At 42.8% G+C, this 22,027-nt stretch overlaps 1 protein-coding gene across 9 annotated transcripts in view; it reads left to right on the top strand.

The window, feature by feature from the left end:
* Positions 1-22,027, top strand: part of ERBB4 (erb-b2 receptor tyrosine kinase 4) — a 633,162-nt gene that overhangs the window by 502,551 nt on the left and 108,584 nt on the right. For all 9 annotated transcript variants that reach the window (XR_008467602.1, XM_054207999.1, XM_054208001.1 and 6 more), the window contains 3 exons: positions 67-199; positions 1,775-1,897; positions 2,996-3,094. Coding sequence is in view for 8 of the 9 variants with exons in the window: in XM_054207999.1 (XP_054063974.1) it covers positions 67-199; positions 1,775-1,897; positions 2,996-3,094 (355 nt within the window). In the remaining variant the exon portion in view is untranslated. The remainder of the gene's footprint in view (positions 1-66; positions 200-1,774; positions 1,898-2,995; positions 3,095-22,027) is intronic.

Raw genomic sequence — 22,027 nt, 5'->3', positions numbered from 1 at the left:
ATGTACCCAACCATTCTTTGGTTTCTCACTCTACCTAAAAATAAAGTCTCTGATTCTGGTTGCTAGAACCCCTCTGATTGCTGCGGGAGTTATTGGTGGCCTCTTCATCATCGTCATTGTGGGCTTGACATTTGCTGTGTACGTTCGGCGCAAAAGCATTAAAAAGAAGAGAGCGTTGCGAAGATTCCTGGAAACTGAGGTGAGAGTGTGAAAAAATATGCAGAGCTGTTACGCTTTTATATTGTATTGATGTTCAGGTCTTCCGTCCAGTTACCAGTTCTATAGAGGTCTGTAGAAATCCTTTTGCCAATTTCTGCAGGACTGAACTGATGGAATGAATGAAGCTGCTGCTGAGGGACCAAGGTCTTCCACTGAACGTGTGGAGAAGCTGTTGTCTTGTCTTAGATACTGAGATAAACACACAAGTGACTATAGCTTCAGCTCAAGTCTCTGTTTCTAGCTGGAGGCTGTAACAGACCTATTCTTTCTGCAGATCATTCTCGGTAAAACTCTACAAGCATTTTTTTAGATGCCCACACCACCTCTCCCTGCCATACCTGTGTTGGCGGACTGTGGCACAGAAGCTGTTTTCAGCCTTCACAAACTGAAAGTGTACTGCCAGTCTGTCTACTTTTCTTTTACAGTAAATGTTCTGTCTTTCACCGTGTAAGTGCCGGACATCTAAAGTGGGAAGGAGGAAAGAGAAATCACTCTAAAAAAGAGCTCACAAATTATTTCTGTGATAACCTGACTTGTTGCTGTTTGGTTTTGTGGTTTTTTTACTCCAGTAATTTCCAGATACTGGTATTTTTTACCTGAACCAAAGTACTCTGGACAACTAATTAAGTAGTTCATGATGCTTAAAGAGCCATAAAAGTAGTTCTCAAACTACAGAGCATCGTGCATTTAGCCTTGTAAAGAGACAACTTTGAAATACTGCAGTGGTTTCAAACCAATTTGGGTAGGAGTAGCCCTGAATTACTTTCCTCGTCCCATAAAGGAACAGACTATTTTTCGTTGCTTAGAGCATTGTTCTTTTCGTGTGTTTCTAGTTTATTTTTAAAGATGCATTATTTTTTCTGGCAGAGACAGTATAACATTGAGATCTGAGAACATTTTTAACTGAATGTGCCATTGTGGCTCATTTACGCAGTTTCTTGGGGCATCTTGAGCAAATGGTTTAATTGTGCCATTTTGCAGTAAATCAGTGGCTGTTATAAATTAGTCGTCGGCTATAAGGTGTCTTCTCCTTAAAGCTGTCCTCCTGTGTGGTATAACAGAAGTTCAGAAAAATAGTCCCTTACCCAAAACAGAGTAAGACCGTGATGACCCATTAAGTCGGGGCTATTAAAAAAGAAATACGGCCAACTTAAAAGGCACTAAAATGGGCAAAAATAGAATGTGGTGCACTGATAATAAATGCTGTATTTCTGTCATGTAGAAAATATTTATACTGCCTCCGTTAGAAAAAGTCCTTGGGTGTGTTATTATGGTACCAATTCAATTTCCAGTTCATAATTCCATCATGCAATTCCTAGTGGAAATTACTACATGTTGAGTGAGGATCTCTTTTTTTCTTGGATCTCTTGGTTTCTTAGCATTACCAATTTGCTTTTGAAGGTGAGAAATCCCTCCACAAATTGGCAGGTCAATGGTCGATAGACTCTACCCCGGTCTTATTCCAATATTTAGTTGGATTGGTTGTTTTCATTATAAACTTCTGATGGGTCTTCACATTTTCAAATATTTAAGACTGTTGGATTTTCCTTCATAGCTTGTGGAACCCTTGACTCCAAGTGGCACAGCACCCAACCAAGCACAGCTTCGTATCCTGAAGGAAACTGAGCTGAAAAGAGTCAAGGTTCTTGGCTCTGGAGCCTTTGGAACTGTATACAAGGTAAGAGTCTTCAGTACACAGCAGTGAGTTCTCTCATTTAACTTTTGAACAGTCAAATTCTGCATTGCCGCAAAGCACCCTGTACCATGAATGGGATCATAAGCCCTACATGTCTGGGAAACTCGTAGGATAGTGGAATTGTGTGGGAGGAGCATGTGTTCAGGCTTAAACATTAACTTCAGTTTTAATCAGACGTGCAGATATTATTTCTTGGTGAGAAAAGGAGCGTCAGCTGCAACATCTTTGCACACAAGAGGACTATACAAGCTGGGCTGTCTTGATATTAAAATGCTGTGTCAAAGTTTGTCATTCCATTCTTACATAATGGCTTTACAGTACACTTTTGGAAAGCTAGATAAACTTTGTCTCTCATTTTGCAAATGTCATGTGGGTCCTGTAGTAGTAATCATACCTTGTAAAACAGTATCATCGTTAGCTAAACTGTGATACTTTTTGTTTCTTCCATTTAAATAGAAAAGATGAGTTATGTCAGTGCACCCTTTTAACAACCAGGATGTAAGAGCAGAACCCGCAAGGGAAAAAATACTTCAGTTAAAGGTTTTTTAAGATCTGTTGGTCATGTCCAAATCTCAAAGGCGTGAAGTAGGGCTTAATGAGCAAGTCAAACCAATCACCCAACCCTTTGGGAGCAACACAAACCTGCCGAATCGAGGTGGTAGGTCTGAGCAGTGGAGAAGGACAGAGACTACATCTGCCTTCAAACTGGGGAGGAAATGGAGGAAGAAGAGGCCAGGTGACTACAGCTGCAAAGTCACGGGAATACATTTTTGAATAATCAGTTTGAATATACTTAGACTTAATAACGTGGTAGAGATGGGTACCATGAGGTTGCCAAGAGGATAGAAAAGTAGCCCAAGAGACACACAATTTGTGAATTTTAAGTTTTAAAGTTTACTTTTTAGCCATCTCAGCTTTTAATTCTCAGATATCAATTAGAAAGTAGTTTTGTGGGATTTTTATTATTTCATAACTGAACTGCCTAATGTGACAAAATGCATGAAAAAGAACTGTAATTCTGAAACTCTGAATGAAGTTTCTGTGATTTTTGTCTTATGTCTTTTTTTAAAATCTTTCTAGGGCATTTGGGTCCCTGAGGGAGAAACTGTGAAGATTCCTGTGGCCATTAAGATCCTTAATGAGACCACTGGTCCGAAAGCCAATGTGGAGTTTATGGATGTAAGTAAGAGATGATCAGTGGTTTTTCACTGGGGAAGTATCATGGACTCTGAGATGCCTGGAGTTTTCTTATAAACGGTCTTCCCATCAGTGGAAGGCTGAAACTCCTGTCTCATGTGCCAGATATTTTATCCTTCCATGGCAGAGAAGCTAGAGACAAGAGAGGGAAGGAGTTGCAGAGGAGCACCGTACCATGTATGCAAGTCTGCACTGGTGCAGAACTCACAGGAGCAGGAATTTAGCCTCAGCTCTCTTCTTCTTCAGTGTCCCGGAGAGCTGAGCACTGAGTCTGGGAGCTGTCTGCAGCAGCAAAGCGTAACAAGGAAACAAAAAAATTCAAATACGCTGGATTTTAAAAGCCCTTTTGCTTTACTAATCTGAAATATTATTAATCAGAGGTCAAGATCATAATTGTCATGAATGTTCTATGTTCACAGAGACTATGCACTCAGTTTTTAGCTCCATGTCAAGATCAAGCTTCATTGACACTGTGAATGCATATGTCTTATTCAGGGCCAATTTTTTGACAAATCGTAGAAATTTGCCCTGTTCCGTAAATCCTTCTTTTGAACTAGAAAAGTACATAGGACTTTTAAGTCTTGAAGATCTGTTCAGTGTATGGGCTTAATTTGGTTAGCATTAACGAGACTGTTAACCACAAGCAGAATGTACTCCTGTTATATAGTCTATATTTCCATCTATAAATGAGTAGGAATGTACAGTTATTTAGCTGTTTCAGACAAATTATCACGTGTGAGTTCTTAGGGAATTGAAGGAAGGCTGTACAGATGAAGGAATTTCCTATGCTTTTTACAGAGCACTGCAAATTATGTGTTCAGTAGTCATGTACACAAATGAATTTTAAAAGGCGCCATTTTGGCCCTGTTCAAAAGGAATGAATTGCACTAAAGGGATAAAGAGTATTAGACATTTGCTTAATGGACAAAATAATGGTCAAAAGTACTGTTAATGGTAGAGCGCCAGAAAGAGGAGAGCTGGTGCTCAGCACCCTTTTGAAGTGATGGTGCAGGGAGGCCAGGGCTGCGGAGTGCGACCTGCGCTCCATGTCTGACGCCGGCGGTCAACGATGTAGATTCCAGCCTCAAGATGAGGGAATTGTTGTCTCCGTATGAAAGTCAGTGGAACTGAGCAGCTTGCACCAGCTGAGGATCTGACCCCTGATCTGCCAGGGAAATAATAGTAATATCTCCTTCTCTGATATTGATTAACCTTGAAGCACTCCACAAAGAAAACGTAAGGTCCTTGTTAAAAGACAAAGTTACTTGTCTGAGGTTTCATAGCTCAGCCTGATCAGCTGACTTAATTCACTGGACCACATTTCTTTCCAGTGTATGCATCGTAACGTCTGATAAATGGCTCAGAAATTAGGAAGGTTTTTTAGAAACTTCAGAGATTTTAACTATCTCTAGGTACAGCCACACTAGGAAAGTTTTCTCTTGAACAGTTTCTCACGAGTCTCTGACCCAGTAGTAACAAAGTGAGAGAAAAGTTAAAAGTCACTTTTAGTCCTAGAGGTTAACAATAATCTACGGGTTATTTTTAATCATAATAAAAAAAGAATTAGACTTCATCATTAGTTGATGTAAGTGACAATAAGGAGAAATAAGATGTTTTGTGTCAATGCTGCATTTGATATATGTACAGTGGTCTGTAACATCCTTTGCTGTGCTGCATTGATGAAGATTTAATTTCATGCTTTTGAAATAATTGCTCATGCAATCATACAGACATTCCTGCCATCCTCACCTCCTAACCCAGTCATTTATTTCCTGAAACAGGCCACATTTTTGAAGAGAATGACCTGGACGTTGTTTGTGATTTTAATGTGACTGCTCCTGTCGTCCCAGAAAGGACATAAACTTTTTAAAATGTTAAGCTATTATGAGGGGATAACTTTAATATCTTTCATTGAAGAGTAAGTTATAGTAGAAAGCTACTTTTCACTCATTCTCACTCCAAGGCTTTGGTCAGTATACCTATCCTCATAGGACTTGGTACTGTTTGCTGGTGGTATTTTATGAGGAAAATTTAAGCGTACATATGAAAGCACAATGCATCAGTTGTGATTTCAGTAAAAAGAGTATATCGAATAGTCGTTGTTGGTTAAAAGCAGTTGTATCAGATTTTTTGAAGGTATTTAGGTGGCTAAGTGCCGTTATGAACGTAGTGGGGATTATTTCTTAAATAAGTGTCTGACACGTTGGTTGCGAATGGGAAGAGGAGGTTAGTGGGAAGGAGGTGTCATTATATGAGTCACACCCTTGACTTGAATTTTTTTGTACTTGTCAACTACAGATGTGCTTTTATCACCAATTACTTCTTACTCGACTGTGTACGTCCTTGTACTTGCAAGTAAGACTTAGCATTCCTTTTAGAGAGGCTCTGGAAAATGTAAAGCCTCTCGCAGACAGCGGTTTGCATACAGAGCAAGTACCTGGCACACTTCAGTGTCCACAGAAAGAGCTGGTATAGATGTCAGGGGCATTGTCCATAGGCTCTGGTTAAAACTTCTAAAGTTGGCAGAATGTAAGTCTAAAAGCGCTCTGTGAGCTCCTGAAATTCTGCTAAATGTTATGCTAAAAGAGTAAAGAACAACAATTTGGCTACTGGTCTGTCATTTCAGCACCCCGAACCCCCACTAATGGACCTGTAATGGCTGTAATGGGATAATGCGTGATGTTAGCACCTGCTGTGGCCAAACACCTCCCACCCTCCTCCCACCAGGGGATGATGAATTGGCCATCATCAAAAAGTACATCCCCTGTTTGGAATTCTTCTTTGGGGGTTTGCAGCAGTCTGTTTTCTGGGCTCTCGCCACACATTCCCAGACAGTGCTTTTTCTTTTACTCTGCTCCCTACTTTTTACGCAGTTTTTATCGCTGCAGCAGTCCATGTCTCTTACAACGTTGCAAGCTGAAGTCTGCTGAGTAACCCATACTGCCTTCTCCAGGGCAGGAGCAGATGTACAGGTGTGCTTTCACTGTGCAGAGCTTGTGGCTACTGCTTTGTAAAATGCAGGTTTACCCTTTTTCTATGTATTTCTGAATATGTATTATCTCTGGAATAATTTCACAGTCTAAAGAATTTCCCCTCAGGCACTGAAGTTGTGGGGTGTAGTTTCTCCTCCCTGCTTGGCGGGTCACGCTTTGTCCTCCCGAAAGGGTGCTGGAATTTGAATTCAGAGTACAGGCGTTGTCGCTACTGGTCTGCCTGCAAGCGGGTCTGGGAGAGGAGGGTGTCTGGAGGGAAGGCTGTCCTGCTCCTCCCCCTAAGTCTGGTAACAGAATATAGGTGGGTTTGGAGTTTTAGGGAGGGAAGAGAGAGGCTTGTTGTGAGGAAAAAAGGCAAATAGACATGTAAGAGGCTACTTGATAGTAGAACAGGGACTTATAATTTCACTTGTGAAAACAATTTCCCCTTCTTAGCCTCAAATTATTTGACTGTTGTGATTGTCTGATAAGTAGCCATTGGCCTGATAAGATGGTTTAACATCAAACCAGATGCTTGATTGATAATGTAATACATTCCGAAGTCATGCTGCAGTTGGAAAGCATTAGCAAACCATCTTTCAGGCTAAAAATATATATCTTTAAACTAACTTGTCACGGGGAAGCAGACAATTGATGAGGGCCTTTCCTCTCTAGCCCTCTAAGCTTTGTGTTTCCAGAAGTAATCCTGTGAGCCACGGTTCTGTCCAGGGTTTTGATCCACTTACAAGTTTAATCTATCCTCTCTGAACTTAAATGCTCCATTATCTGTTAGAAAATAATTAGAGGCTGCAAGCACAAGTCTGCATACACAGAGTTCCTTGGGAGTCCCTGAGCTCATTGAGATGAAGACAGTTTGACTGATGGTGGTCAGCTGATATTGGGCCAGAAGCTAATAATAGAAGGCGGCGCTGCTTAGCTAGGTGAGAAAGTTAACTTGGGAAAAATTAAACTGAAGGGTTTGGGATTTATGGTTGGAAATAAATTTCCCATTCTCATTTGTTTCCTGGTAAGAGAGCTTCAGAGGCAGTTGGTTTCTTTTACGGTTTTATAATTAAGATCTAGGGAGCTTCTTGACTTCGCCTGGACTGACTGTGGTTCCCTGCCGTCTCTAGGAGCAGCAGTCAGTGTGCTGGAGAGCATTTGTCAAGCAAAGTGTAAAGGTAATAAGTGACAATGACCTCCACCAGGCATGCAGCAAACAAATTAAAGCTGTGTATAAGAGGCTGATACCCACATCTTTTATTTATGTCTGGCCTAATTAACTAAATTAATAAAGCAGTCAGATGTCCTGTACTGCAAAAAGAAAGAGAAACACCTTTTCCTAAATTGGAAGCCTGTCTTATAGTAAAGACAAGTCCTCCAGATGTATTGAACTTACCTTTGGTTCAGAGGTCTTAAGAGGAAAAAAATCATGTAGCTGACTAGCAAAGGAGAGTTTTATCTGCTGTTCAACTGAAAACCTGCAGAGATGTGGATGAGTCTAGATGCTTGCTTTGTTTCTTCAGGTATGTCTAGATGCCGTTGTGGAAAGTACACTGGAGCAACAGCTAGCTAGCAAGTGGGGAAGGTGAGAGAAGACTTACCTGGTTTTGGTTTCCACCACTGGCATTCGATGTAGGAAGGTCCTAAACTGAAGCTTTTTGAAGCTTCCTTCCCTGGCCTACAGTGACTTTCCTAGAGTCCTTGGGGCTCCCTATGGACACGCTCCGTGATGTACAGTTTCTCACTTGACACAGATGCATTTACAGTGAGTCTCCTTGTAAGATCCTGCCTTAGAGAACTATGTAAGTGAGTGGAGAAATATTTTTTCCTGTCCCTTGAATTATTTTTAATTCCTTGTATACATCTCGTGCTTCCTAGCCAAGCGTTTGACCCAGGTTTTCAACAGTCCCTGTAGATGCTTCTGGCAGTTGTTGGATAGTATGTCCAGGTACCCCACAGTCATTCCACTGACTGCATGGGAAATACAGCTGAGTTAATCTTGAACCTCAGTTTAAAGGGCAGCTTTAGGATCAAATGAAATCCTTTATGGCAGCAGTGAGACATTTTTCCTTATCCTCGTCTGCTGTCATTTGTGTAAACATCCTCCTTTACAGCTGTCATGAGGGGTCTGTGTAAGAATAGCTGATAGTGCACGGCAACGTTGCTGCACTGCCTGGCAGCGTGCTTCAGCTGCCGTTCAGACAGGTTCTCACTCCGTCATGGGAAGCTGCTGGGGTTGGGTGGCAAGGGGGGACCTAACTCATCTGACTCTAGACTGCCTTTTGTGTAGCCTCCCCTCTTCCTCCCACTTAGGCACGCTGTAAGTATAGCCACTTAGGAGGGGGAACTGTTTGCCTGTCAGTTCCCGGCACAGAAGCTCACTGCGATTGCAATTACAATTTCCAACTTGTCCAGAGATGGCAGAAATCAAGCTGTCCTTGAGAACTCTGCATACCATGCACAAGCCCCGAGAGTGATCAGCCTCTACAGAAGCTGGAAGTCTGATCACTGCTGAAGGTTAACTGCTTTTAGTCATCTGAAGATTAACTGCTTCAAGGCCACATTTCTGGTATTTCCATTTTAAGTAATAATTTTATCTATGTTTCCTTACTGCAGTAGTTTTTCCTTCCATAGTATGCGAAGGTAAGACAGGGGTACGTGCAGGGTGTGTGTGTGAATCTTCCATATGCGAGAGCATGTGGCTGTACGGAGAAAGTATGTACAGAGAAAGGATTAAGTACAAGCACAGACAGACAAGCCAGGCTGTTGGGAAACAAATCTAACTCTCTAATTGAAAAATACAGCGAGGGAAAGAGGGTTTGCCTGCTATTGGTGATGGGGGACATCTGAGCCCAGCTGCAGTCGGTGGGAGCTGTGAACTCACCAGTGAATTCAGCAGGGCCGGGACTTCGCCTCCAGAGTCATCCCTACGAGAAGGGAGGGAGGACTCCCTGCCGCAGGTTTAAGAGAGAAACACATGCTTTAGTGAGTGACTGACATTACGAGTTATTCCTTAATGAGTTAGGAAGTATATTCATAAGCTTTTTGTTGATGGCAGCAGCAGAACTCCTTATTTAAAGTTTGTATTGCATTATGACATGGAAACCCTGCATAAGGTTGGGTAAATCTGTGAGTGGGGAGAAGATTAGGAAGGAGTGTTAGTTTATTCCCTGGGAAATATAGCTGTGGATTAATTGAAACCAGTAAAAATTCTAATAAAATTCAAAAAGTAGTTTTGGCTGTAAAGAGTGTGTGTGTGAAATAAACATTTTGAACAGATGTCTGTCTTTTTGAAAGTATGAGTTGCACCAGTAACATGGTTAGTACTTGTTGCTTTGGAGTGTAGATTTGAGCTGACAGACGAAGTCAGGTATTTGCTTTGCTGTGTGTGTTACTGGTCTGGAGGTCAGGATCCCATAGTTGCCACTGTTTTATCAGGACATAGTAGGAGAGAACTTTTTTGAAAAAGCGTTTGGAAATTGAACAGGCAAAAGATGGGAATAATACAAAAAATTAAAAAGGCAGCGAGGTGGTGCTGTGAGCATCAAAAGTGGTACGCAATAGTTTAATTAGGAGACCTAATCAGTAGCTCTTGGGATTTGTATTTCCATGATGAGTTTTCTGTTGCTTACAGTACCATGGATCTCTAGTTCTTGGCATTGTGCTTTATGTTGCAACCCTTTACTACATGATAGATCCAGACCTGAGCCAGACTACTCTCCTCCAGCTTCCTATTTTCCCAGGACTTACGTACTTTTTATCTGGATATGGGCTTTTAGGAGAGTGATCTTGGGCACTTCAGTAAAAATTTCTGCTGGCTACTATAAGGCCATGAATTATGAGGACTCGCCTCCCAACATGATAGTGCCTGCAGGTGCTAGTCTTTTTATTTGCACAACCAGCAGACGGGGTGATTTAAGGCAAAAGGGAAGGCGTTACCTGTGTAGGAACAGATCTTGCTGGAGTGGTAGGCTATAGCTGGTAGACGTGTAATTACACGCATGAGAAACAGCCTTCTTTAAACATAAGCAAAGTGACTGGGAACACTGGAATTCTTTGCAGAGTCTTTCTGACATTCAGATGCAAAGTGCCGAAATAAAACTGACAAAACTTGGTAAAGTGGGAGATAAGATTATTCGATAATGCTTGATTTGCTAGGAGAAGAAGCTAACCCAGATAGCCGTTTTTAAAGCGGACTTCGGCACCAAGAACTGGGCGACTACGGCTGACTTACCACTAAAAGAAACCAAAAGCCTATATTTAAGAAACTTCCTATTGCTTTTCATTTTTTCTTTGTGCCTCCGTCTCACATTAGCAATATAAAATAGGTACATGTTAATGTTTAAATTCCTAAAGGGCAATGCTATGCCAGAATGTTGCCACACTAATAAAAATTGTAGGTTTTTATGGGACCTCTGTTAATAAAAAAGAGGAACTGTTCCCACAGGCTTAACTGTAATGCATACCGAACAAGCCATCGCTAGGTGGAGGTTAACGGTGAATCTGGTGAGGTTTGCGGGCAAGACTGAGGAAGAAATGCCTTGATATTTAAGTCAGAGGAGCTGGCTGTAAAACTGTACATACACGCTGGCTGATCATTTTTGAAGTACACTTGTCTGTGATTTAGGGCAGTGCCAGATGGGTAGGCTATTACGTAGCAGGTTTTTCATGAGAGCAGGGCGATGGGGCTGTGCGTGAGCTCCAGCACAGGCTGCGACTCAGAGCAGCGGCACCGCAGGCAGTGGGCAGGGGCAAAGGGCCCTGGAGCATCAAGGCAATGTATTTGTCACGCCTGTGTTTGTACCAAGTCAACTTGAAGTTAAGGGAGAACAAGGGGTTTTGTGTTGTAGTGAGGAAAAAGAACATCCAGGACCGTTTCATACATACAAATACACAAAAACGTCCATTTTTAATAGCAATTGAAGGGTACAGAAACACAGGTTTATAGTGGCTGAACTGTCAAAATTCGAACCGTTGAATGTTTCACTGTAGAAATATATTTTATCTTCAAGTTATTTATATTTTATTTATATTTTTTATATTTATTTATTATCTTTCATTTATATTTTATCTTCAACTATTCTAAGGAACTGTTGTTTGGAACACTTCTCCCTTAGTGCTTTGTTGTAGATAACCCTTCAAAAATTAAGTGTTTTCCATGTCTCAGTGCTAATCCAGACACCTCTGATACATCAGCGACTGTCATAGACTTATAAAAATGGAATAGTTAACATCCGTTCATATTAATATTCTACATACTATTCACAAGTGATAGTCAACTGTCCCTATCGCTGCTTGTCACATAGTTGTAGTGGAAGAAATAAGACAGGGAAATGTGGTACCTGACTGGCTTGCTGATAACCTTTATAATATTCTGCCAAGGCCTTTTAGCCTTCAGTGCAATAACCAGGATAAACAGAGACAGAGCTGAGGTCGCAGTGTGGCTGGCAGTCCGCAGAGCAGTAATTGCTGGTTTGAAATGCTTGGTCCTTCAATACTGAACCTGTACTGCCAAAAATAAAACAATTTTGTGGAGCAATATTTTCCATATTAACTTTGGTGTTGCTTCTCGTAATATAAGGCATCTCTTGGACCTGTTAAGATCAGAAAACCTTTGTGCTGTGAAAACATGGTCAGCTTTTCCCTGCCCTGAAAGGCTTTCAGTCAAGATAGACATGACAGATAAAGGGTAGAGGAATGATTATTATTATACCCATTTATAGATGGGACTCTGTGAATTGCAACACAGATCTCATAACCTCTAAGCAAGTTATTTAATGTTTTTAAATTAATTTTTAATTTTAATTATGTTCTGGTTTTAAATTGGCTTGGAAAAGCAGATACTAGATGAGATTTGTTTTCAGACAAAGCTGGTTTATCTCGTTACCCACTGAGAATGTGTCTAAAATGTTCTTTTCGAGAATCTGTTAGTCAGTGCTTTCCCCCAAGTCAGGTATTTTAAGGAAGCTGGATTATGCTTGATAGAAGGCGAACTGTGTATTAGCAACAAAAGAGAAATAGGTGTTCTTACCTCTTAGAAGGTGATTACAATTATGTCCTGAAGGTTTCTGCTGTACAGAAGGCATCAGGTTTTTAAGTGCATAGACAAATACGCATTGTACGAAATAGAATGAGGTAGGTCTCAACTAGACCAGAGCCTGTTCTTATCTTAATGCTTTACATGACAAATGATATAAAAATGTTTAAGAAAATACGGTTGCGCAGATTTTTGAGCTATGTTGACAAATTGCAGCTGTGTTGCATTTGCTCAATACCAGCTTCAAAGGCATTCATTGACCGACTCGCATAGGGACATCCTGTGATGGGAAGCAGTATTGATGCAATGGTAGGAAATGGCTGAGGTACAGTCAAATAACAGTTCATCGGGTGGAAATGTAAGATCTCAATAAAGTGGGGAAGGTGGAAGAGGACTAGCTAAGGGCAGTTCCTCAGGCTTTGACGCTGAGCGGAGGTAAGGGCAGTGGACAGGCAGCCCCAGGTCGAATGTATCTGGAAACGGTCTCCAGTGTTGAGGATGCTTTTTCTGGGTAGACAGTGCCCTTGCGAGTTCAGTGGGTGGTTTGTAAATGTATGTAAAAGCAGAATTTAGCTCTGTATGTTTTCTGAAGCCAAGTGAATTGGGTTTTGTTTTTTTTTTAAATGAAGCATTGCTGGTTGAGGTCAGTGGCTAGAGTCACCTGCTAAAGCTACAAGTCCTCTGAGAGGTCATTTTAGTAATCAAGGTGTTTGGAGGAGATTTGGAAAGAAATGGTGTTTGAAATGGGGAAAGAGAGTGAGTTTCCTTGGTGAAATACTTTTTTGGCAAAATATTGAAAAAAATTTCTTGATAAAATATATTCACTTGCTGGAATGAAAAGGAAGAGTTTCTGCTGGAGCTTTTCAGTGAGAGAGAAATGCCAGTGAATTCCTCAGCTAGATGTTTAAGAAATGTGTTATAGTGACTGAAATACCTGTCTTGTCATTTTCTGAATGAACTCTGGTAGATATCTGTTTTGAAGGCATTGGTTGTTTCAAAAGTCAGTCTGTGTTTATTAGACAGGAATTTGGTCAAATCCAAATTGGAATGTGGAACATTTTCCCATGGATTCAGGGGGAAAGAGTGGGAGGGCTGGGGAATTTTTTCTTTAGCTGAGTAAAGGATGGGAAACATTTTCCAGTGCTAGGTCTTTTCTGAGGATCTGGATGCTATGTCCTGTCTGATTTTAAGAAGAGCAGGGAGACACTTCTGGTTCCTCTGTGACTAATCTCTTCCGTCTGCTGAGAGCACAGTTTATGTACGATGAGAACACAGATCTGAGTGAAACAGTCCCATGGTTATTGATGTTGATGTTAATGTGACAGCTTGGTGAGCTCTCGAAGTGTCCTATCTTCAGAAAGTGGCTTAAACCACGTTGTGTCACCATACAAGTGTTTCTAGTTCAACTAAAACTTGCAGATCAGCCCTCTGCTCTAGAGTTGAGCAGGTGCTGAGCGGCACTCGTTTTGTGACTGAGCGGTTTTATATTTTTTTGGTATTAGCAAACAAACAAAAAAACCCAACCCACGTTCAAACATTTGTGGAAAAACCCCACCTTCCCTCTCCCTTTCCCTGCTCCAGCTCCCATCAGCTCTGCTCCCAGCTGGTGGCTGCCTGCGGCAGCATGGGGTGGCCAGAGCTTGGGGCATCCCCTTCCCACAGGGGCCCCCCTGCAGCACCCCTGCTACCGCGGCCCCACCAGTCACACCCAGCGCTCCCAGTATTTGCTGTGCCGGGAGTGTCCTGAAGCTGGGAGGTATCTGCCCAGCAGCTGGGGGTAAGGAGCACATCGCTGGGCGCAGAAGGACTTGGCCGGGGTGGAGGTTCTGCCGTGGCAGGAGAAGCGCAGGGCAGGGCCCGGCCACCCCGCAGTTGGCAGAGGTGATGCAGTGCACAGGAAACAGGAGGTGTTTGAATTTTGGTGGTGGCAGTGATGTTCCTTCAAGCATTTTTTAAGAGGTTTTTTTATTTATTTAAATATTATCTTCAGGAGAAGAGTAGGACAACAGGATGGTAAAAGAAAGAACAAAGAAAGTAGGAGAGAAAAGAGAGGAGGAAAAACTGCAGAAACTCAGGAAAAAATAGCAGGCAGAGTAACGTTGAAAGGAAGAAAGTGCTGTAACACAGGAAATGTGTTGTAGCTTTTGATGAATTTGGGGCTCATTGATGCCAGCTTGGTAAAAAAACAAAAAAAAATTTAACACTGAACCAAACAGTCCCATGAAACCTTTTTGTTTAAATATCATCATCCCTTTGCAGTACTTGAGTCCCGAGTGTGATGCTCTTAAGCAACTGAATATAGGTGAGGAAAGCATGGAGATGAGTCTATTTTGAATTCTCAGTTGAGAGAGTTGAAATACCTGGGTTATGGGCAAAATTTATCTCTGATTAAAACAACTCTTAATGTTGATAGTACACTTGATGAAATTAGGTTTCAATCTGATGCTGTCCTTTTAAATTGATCCTGAAGGAGAAAGAAGCTCTGAATGTGTGATTATGGACCTGTTGGAGCGAGTCCAGAGGAGGCCACGAAGATGCTCAGAGGGCTGGAGTACCTCTGCTGTGAGGACAGGCTGAGAGAGTTGGGGCTGGAGAAGAGAAGACTCTGGGAAGACCTTATAGTGGCCTTCCAGACCTTATAGTCCCCCTTCCTAAAGGGGGCCTACAGGAGAGAGGGGGAGGGACTCTTTATCAAGGAGTGTAGCAATAGGACGAGGGGTAGCGATTTTAAACTGAAAGAGGAGAGATTTAGATGAGATCTCAGGAAGAAATTCTTTGCTTTGAGGGTGGTGAGCCCCTGGCCCAGGTTGCTCAGAGAAGCTGTGGCTGCCCCATCCCTGGAGGGGTTCAGGGCCAGGTTGGATGGGGCTTGGAGCAACCTGGTCTGGTGGGAGGTGTCCCTGCCCAGGGCAGGGGGTGGCACTGGGTGGGCTTTAAGGTCCCTTCCAACCCAATCCATTCTGTGATTCTATGATTACAAAGTCAATCTTTTCAGTGATAGCAGCAAATTTCAAAGCAACGCCCGAAGACTTTTCAGAAAGGAGTGAGAACTTGATAGCTTTTTTTTTCTCTTATCACTCATTTTTGAGACCTTGCCATCATTCATCTTAAATCAAAAATCAAAGCAGTAACTCCCTCCATCTGAAAGGAATCTGCGGCTAAGGCTGAAAATGTTCATAAGCTGGTCAGTGGTAAGGTCTGTTTACGCTCCTGTTCGAAAAATGCTGGAATGATTGCTCGTTTTAGACCGCACGTTTAAAACTTCAAACATTTTTGCTGGTTGCATCAAAATAGTAAGAAACAAATCACTTTTGACAGACTATTCTGAAATAATGATGTGTGTCACAAACTGTAAGTAAAACATTTGTCAGAATGATATGATATTTTTACAGAGAGGTGTGCACACTGTTAAAGCACTTACACCCAACAGGGGGGTGGTCAGCCTGAAACCCACCGTTACTTCTCGTCATGGCTTTCAATGGAAACATTTCTGGTTGCTGAGGCCCTGAACTCTTGGCCATTTATGCATAAAAGCGAACAGAAAATAGTCTAGATTTTACTTTCTAGTCACCAGAATCAATGTTTTCAGGCAAGGTTCACAGAAAGGCTGGTGGGAGTTGTCCCCTGACTGGATGTTTGGTGGAAAATCTTCGCGTAGCTTGTTGTGCACTAGAGGGTTGTTCCTTTAGACTTTGAGATTCCTCCTCAGCTGTCTGACACAGGCTCTGATGAATTGGGAGACTTAATTCGTACAAAGTCAGCAGGGAGAAGTAAGAAGTATCTGGTGTGTGCGTTCTTCAAAATGTATCTCCTACACTTTCAAGCATTTCAGCATGTGCTTAACTCCAAGCATTTGACCCTGCTGGAGTCAGCATGGTTACCCATGTCCTCAGTGTTTGCAGGACAGGGATCACAGTACTGCTTTTCTTTTTTTTTTTTTTTTTTTAACGTAGTTTATATTGCTCCAAAATCTATAGTGAGCCACATTTGCTTCTATAAGCACGTGAAGGTATCTATTCCTGCATGAATAGGAGCTACTGTTTCTCTAAGGTGGGCACGGAATGTTTGACCCAGCAGTCTGTAACCTTTGTCACCTTTGAGAGGGAGAGCTTTCAAATCCTTGGATAGTGCCAGTTTCAAGTAAGGGTTTGGAGGAAAGTGGGGCATCTCTCGGATGCATTTGAACCGCATGGGGCAATTGCACGCGTTTGAATTCAGTGTCAGCAGTGCAGGCTGTGCCTCTGCAGCGCCGAGTCAGGAAGAGCGCATCCCCGCTCTGCTGGGTGCTGTGAGACCCGGGAGGCTCAGAGGGTTTGCCTGGTCTGAGAAATGCCGCACACTTAAGCACGCAAACCACCTCCAGAGAAGGCTGTGCAGTGCCGCAGCCAGAGACCAGCTCTGCTCCTGGGCTGTGGAGAGCACATTACTCAGGTGTTGTAGCAGCCTTGCTGATGGACACACTGCAGCCTGGGTGCAGGAGGGGACGCTGACCTGGAGCCAGCTTCTGCCGATGGCACTAGCTCGGTCACAGCCAAGAGAGTGGTACTTGCCTGATGCTGGTTACATCACATTTGTGCATGATAGACCACAGTGTGTGGTCCCTGCTGTGGAATTTTATTTTCTTTTATTTTTCGGTCTCAGTTTTTATTCTAGAAAGTTTTGGGTGTAGTGGCACACCCGGCAGCTGGATTTCCAGACCTTTCTGAAAGAATCTCACCATTTAATGGTGCAGCACACTTGTACTCCAGTCTGAGTATGCACTAACTCCACTTACTGCCCAACGGACCTCTTCTCAAGCTCCTCATTGGCAAGTGAACTCAAAAAAGCTCACGTCTCTTATGTCCCAAAGAGATAAAGTCCGAAACCACCCATTCAAAGCCAGTAGTCTCTTTAATCGTAAGGGTTTGTCCTAACTCTGAAGAAACACACATTAACAAGACTCCTACTGTTATCTTTTCTGTTTGGTCCCATACAGCTTCCTTAACATGGCTTCCTAAAGCAGAACAAGCCCAGGGGGAGTTTCAAGGAGATGGTGGACAGTGCAAAACTCTAGCTGTTAGACTTCCTTAATAACAGGGCCTGGATTTAGACCTCTAGTTATTTCTTGCTGTGCCAGCTAAACTCGGTGTTCCCCCAAAGAAAAAGCGGTTGGTTGTGTGAGTGTGCCTATAGGATTTGGAGCTGAATGTGCACTGTTACACCTCTGTGCAACCACCAGCAATGAAACTGTACCTACTGTAAGTACTCATCTTGCTTTATGCTTGTAGTATGGATGTGGATGTATAGAAAGATTCATTTTTTTAAAAAAAAATACCTTCATTTCCTCCCGAGTCCTGCTTCTTCAGTGAGAAATTGAGAGAATTTGTAGTACGCAACCTAGGAGGTTGTATCCCAGGAGGATACAGCGACAGAAAAACCTGTTTTGTTACAGGACACTGGATGTGCTACCATACTCGTATGAGCCAAGTTAAAGTGCGTAGCTCAGTCCTGCAGTAGTGACCTCGAGCTTTAGTCTGCCCTTGCAGCATTTAAGTGTCGTTCGCTGTATTACACAGCAGTAAAATGGGTTATAGAAGCTGTTGCCAAGTCCCAAATAAGACTTTTACCTAAAAGTGCCCCATTAATGTGTCTGCTCCTAATGACTATGAAACGGTTCATGGAAAAACAGCTGTGGCAATTGATGCTGCTACTGCCCTGCCTGTGTTTGCTGCTGTCCCGCTGGGGGACTGACGTATCCCTTGGTGCTCCCCATGGCTGCATCTCTCATTTCATGTTCAGAAATTTCAGACGTTTCAACAGGAGCTTCCTAGAGGATATCTGCCCAAGCGGTGAAAGATTGCAGCCCAAGGGTTGAAAGTCTAGCGATACTGTAAAGCAATTGAAAACAGCATCTTGCACAGGAAGTACGGGGGAAATACAACAATGGGTGTCAGTGCCATAGGATAAATGTGGGCGTTGTTGAGTGTATGTTGCGCTGTGTCTCAGCTTAAGTAATGGTGCAGACTGCATAGGCTAAAACATTTGTAAGACCTAGCAGACAGACAAAAGGCATTGAAAATATGTTGGACAGTAATTGGATCTGCCCCGAAGCAGTCAGACGTGCATTCCAGACAGGTGTTTGCCCTAGCCATTGGAACATTGTAAAATGAATGTAAAAAGCAGTGTACTCACTGTAGTATCTCTCCTGTTACCGCAGCACAGCTTGTGCTTTCAGAAAAATGCACAGCACAGTCTGAAGTCAGCTTTTAACTACATTTATTTACTCGACAATGATTAGAAAAAACAAATGGATTGTTCTTTTCTGGCTTCTTTTGTTTTGTTTTGTTTGAGGGCATTTTATGGTGAGAATGGTTAGAAGCCGAAGGTTGGGAAACCAAAGATTTTTCAGACTTTGTCCCTGCTTACTGAATACTTTATCGGGTATATATGTTCATCTGGCTTAACTGGAGCAGTAAAATTTACCCTGGACTTGCTGAATTGGGGCAGCAGATGTGTGATACTTCTCTGGAACAGGGACTGTGTTTCTCCTGCAGTGGCTCTGAGGGACAGCATGTGTCTGTGGAGCACTGGGAAGGGATGTTGGCTACCTATAAGTGGGCTTCTCCCAGGGCTCTTGGTTGGTGCCTGGGAAGCTCATGTGTTAAAGAGCCAGTCTTCAGAAGGAGCATCTTTTCCTTTTTGACAGATACTTAAATCTGATATAAGGAGATAATCAATATTGCTTCGAATGCTAATTCTCTTGTTAAGTGAAGTCTTCAGCACCAAGAAGATGAGGTTCTCAAACGCTGCAGTAGAAGGTGCCGGGATCCACCACGCGGTACAGGACTGTTAATGACACAGCCTGTTAACATGTTTCAGAGCCTCCATAAGCAGCCGAGGGAAGGTCTCTTGACCCATTCTGAAGGTCAGATTGGCAGGGTGAAGGTTCACTGTCAGCCCTGCCCAGTTCCAGGACCCCAGGGGATCGCAGGAGTTGTCTGTATGCCATGTCCAGCATTTCAGGAAGAGTCTGGCCAGGGATGCTTGGCCGGGTACTTGAACTGGTGTATTAATTAATGAGGACGTGTCCTGGAAGAGAGTTGTGTCCTGGACTGCTCTGGATGGCTGTCATGGTTTAGCCGCAGCTGGCTGGTATCACATGGCTGCTGGTCACTACTGCCCACTGTGGGATGGGGAGGAGAATCAGGAGAAAGGGGTGAAACTCGTGGGTTGGGATAAAGACAGTTTAATAGAACAGCAAAGGAAGAGAGAAATAACAATAATACTGATAAAGGAATATACAAAGCGAGTGATACACAGTGCAGCTGCTCACCACCCAGAACCCAATACCCAGCCTACTCCCAAGCAGCGATGCCCACCCCCCAGCCAACCCCCCCCCAGTTACTCACTGAGCATGAGGCCATATGGTATCAAATATCCCTTTGGCTAGTTTGGGTCAGTTGTCCTGGCTGTGCCCCCTCCCAGCTTCTTTTGAAAATTAACTGTATCCCAGCCGAAACCAGGACAGTGGAGAATAAATTTTCAACGTAGGCATGAGTATGGCGTTATTTTACTGCTAGTGGCACATGCAGCTTGCTGAGTCCACTGCTTTACAAACTAACTGGTCAGAGGAACATAACCTGTATCAAACGATGCTCTTCGGGGACCGTCATGCTGGCTAATGTTTATGTTCAGTTGTCAGTTGTAATTGTTAGCAATAACACATCAAAGTAGGAAATGGGGAAGTTAAATACCATCTTATAAAACGTACTGTAGGTGTTACTCAGAGCACTGTGGAAACTCCTTCTTCTCAGAGTCTTGAGAATTGTTTTTATTTCCTCATCCTCAAAGGCTGAAACGAAAATCCTGCTTTAGTTGGATTTTGAGTTACTTTTCGGAAACAGCAGTCAAATTAAAGGCATTTCAAACATGACTGCAGAGTATGGATAGATCAGGAGACAATTTTAGGTGGGATTTTCAAAGCCATCTAAGGAATGAAGGCGACTTAAGTGACTGGTGAGAAATGAGTGGCTGGTTCCCTTCATCTGTGTTGACAAGTGCTTGCAGCCTGGATGTGACTATGCATTGATCGTTACAGAAATGGCCAGTTCTTGTGACTTAAATTAGCTCTACCTACTTAAGTGTGTTTTGGCAGTCTAACTGAGGTGCTCTGAGGCTTCTGCTGGCCTCTCGCTGTGGGTAGCGCTTGCACCTCCTCAGCCCCTATTTGACACAGCTGCTCGGGCAGAAACTGCACTCCTAAGTCTAGTGATGGCTCACTGGGACCTACAAACCCACCCTCTTCTTGGGTATGCTATTGTGTTACTAAATGCACGTGACAGATCAGCGTAAAGGATTAAAATGTTATTGTTTAATGTAGGGTTGTGTATATAAATCACAGGAGTTGAGCTTAATGTGGCAATAATTCAGCCACCTTCAAAAGGGATAGAAGAGAGGAAAGATCAATGTGACATGATTTCTTTATACAAAATAGCATATCTAAGAAGTATATTACTGAGCTGAACATGGAAGGCTCAATTAAAGTCACTTGCTATTCTGTCTGTGACGAGGCTGGGGGGACACAGCAATGGCCCTGTCAAGCTACCTGTGGGATTAGCTGCCTTCTGCATCAAAATCTTTCTTTACCTGCCTTCCCTCGGACATATTAACACTGTAAGCACTGAGTGAATAGAATGTACATACACAGCCTTGGTTTTAAGTAACTCATTTGAGATCTTGTAGCCTCAGCTGGTCAGGGCTCACCGTAGTCTGCAAAATACATCTTAGAGGCAAGGGCAAGCGGAGCTCCACAACTGCTACCTGCGTCTGAGCTGGCTGGTTTGTAGCTGTCCTGGCTGTGGCTGCCGCGCACTGCTGGGAGAGTTAATACCTGAGCAGCAACAGTAGCATAAACAAACTGCAGGAAGAGATTTGGGTTGGCTGGGGGGTTACTCTTGTGATAATACTTCTTGCTCCTGCAGACAGATGAAGGAGGGTGCCTGATGTCCGATAGGAGCCTTTCAAAACTGTCACCACTCCTGTCGTTTCTCAGACGCTAGTGTGAGCATGTGATGTTACAAAGACTCTGACTCCTGGGGGAAAGATAAAGTACCATAACATAATAATTCCTCTCCCCTCCTCCCCTTTTCTATTTCAGCCTTCGAAGGGGTTTTTTTCAGGAGGGAAAGATAAAGTGGTCTGGGGCTCAGTTCGCACTTCGGCTCTAGGCTTCCTGCGTGACTGTGGGTAGTGGGTTGTGCGTTTCTGTACCTCGGTTTCCTCTCCATTAAATTAGGCACAGTTTTAAAATCATTCATGTAATTGTGCCAACTGAGACAGAGGTCTGCAGACATAAGAGATGGGAAATTGCAGAGGCCAGTTTTAAAAGATGCCAGTGTCATACAGCCAAGTCAGGGAGTTTAGGTGCTTTACCTGTTTAAACGTTATAGAAAATTTAATTGGGAACCAGGCTGCAGAGTGCCTAAGTGCGATGGAGATTGTAGCTCTAGGGTCTTTTGTGTCCAAACAGATTTTAAAATGGGGACCCGTATTCCCTATTTGCTGAACAGATTTTTAAAATGTTACTAAGTCATTATGTTCCTGTTGTTGTTGTTTGTCTGTTTTGTCTAATTAGGCTCTAGCAGAACAATTGCAATCTCTTTTACTTTGTGTTTGTGCTGTGCCAGATAGGCATAACCCTGAATTTAGTTCTCCTGTAGATGATAGTTCAATAAAAATAACAATACTTTTACTAATGAGAATAACTAGGTGAAGCCAGGATTCGTGCTCACTTAGTATCCATTAGTGACTTAGATCTATAATGAAGGCTTCCCTGCTCTCTGTTACGTGCCTCAGTTTGTTACAGAGCAGTCCATAATATTTTATTAACAAAATTTTAATTTTTTCTGGAACCATTGCCCAAAA

The sequence above is a fragment of the Rissa tridactyla genome, chromosome 7 (assembly GCF_028500815.1).
Source record: "Rissa tridactyla isolate bRisTri1 chromosome 7, bRisTri1.patW.cur.20221130, whole genome shotgun sequence".
Lineage (NCBI taxonomy): Eukaryota > Metazoa > Chordata > Aves > Charadriiformes > Laridae > Rissa > Rissa tridactyla.
This window is presented reverse-complemented; position numbering and strand designations above follow the sequence as displayed.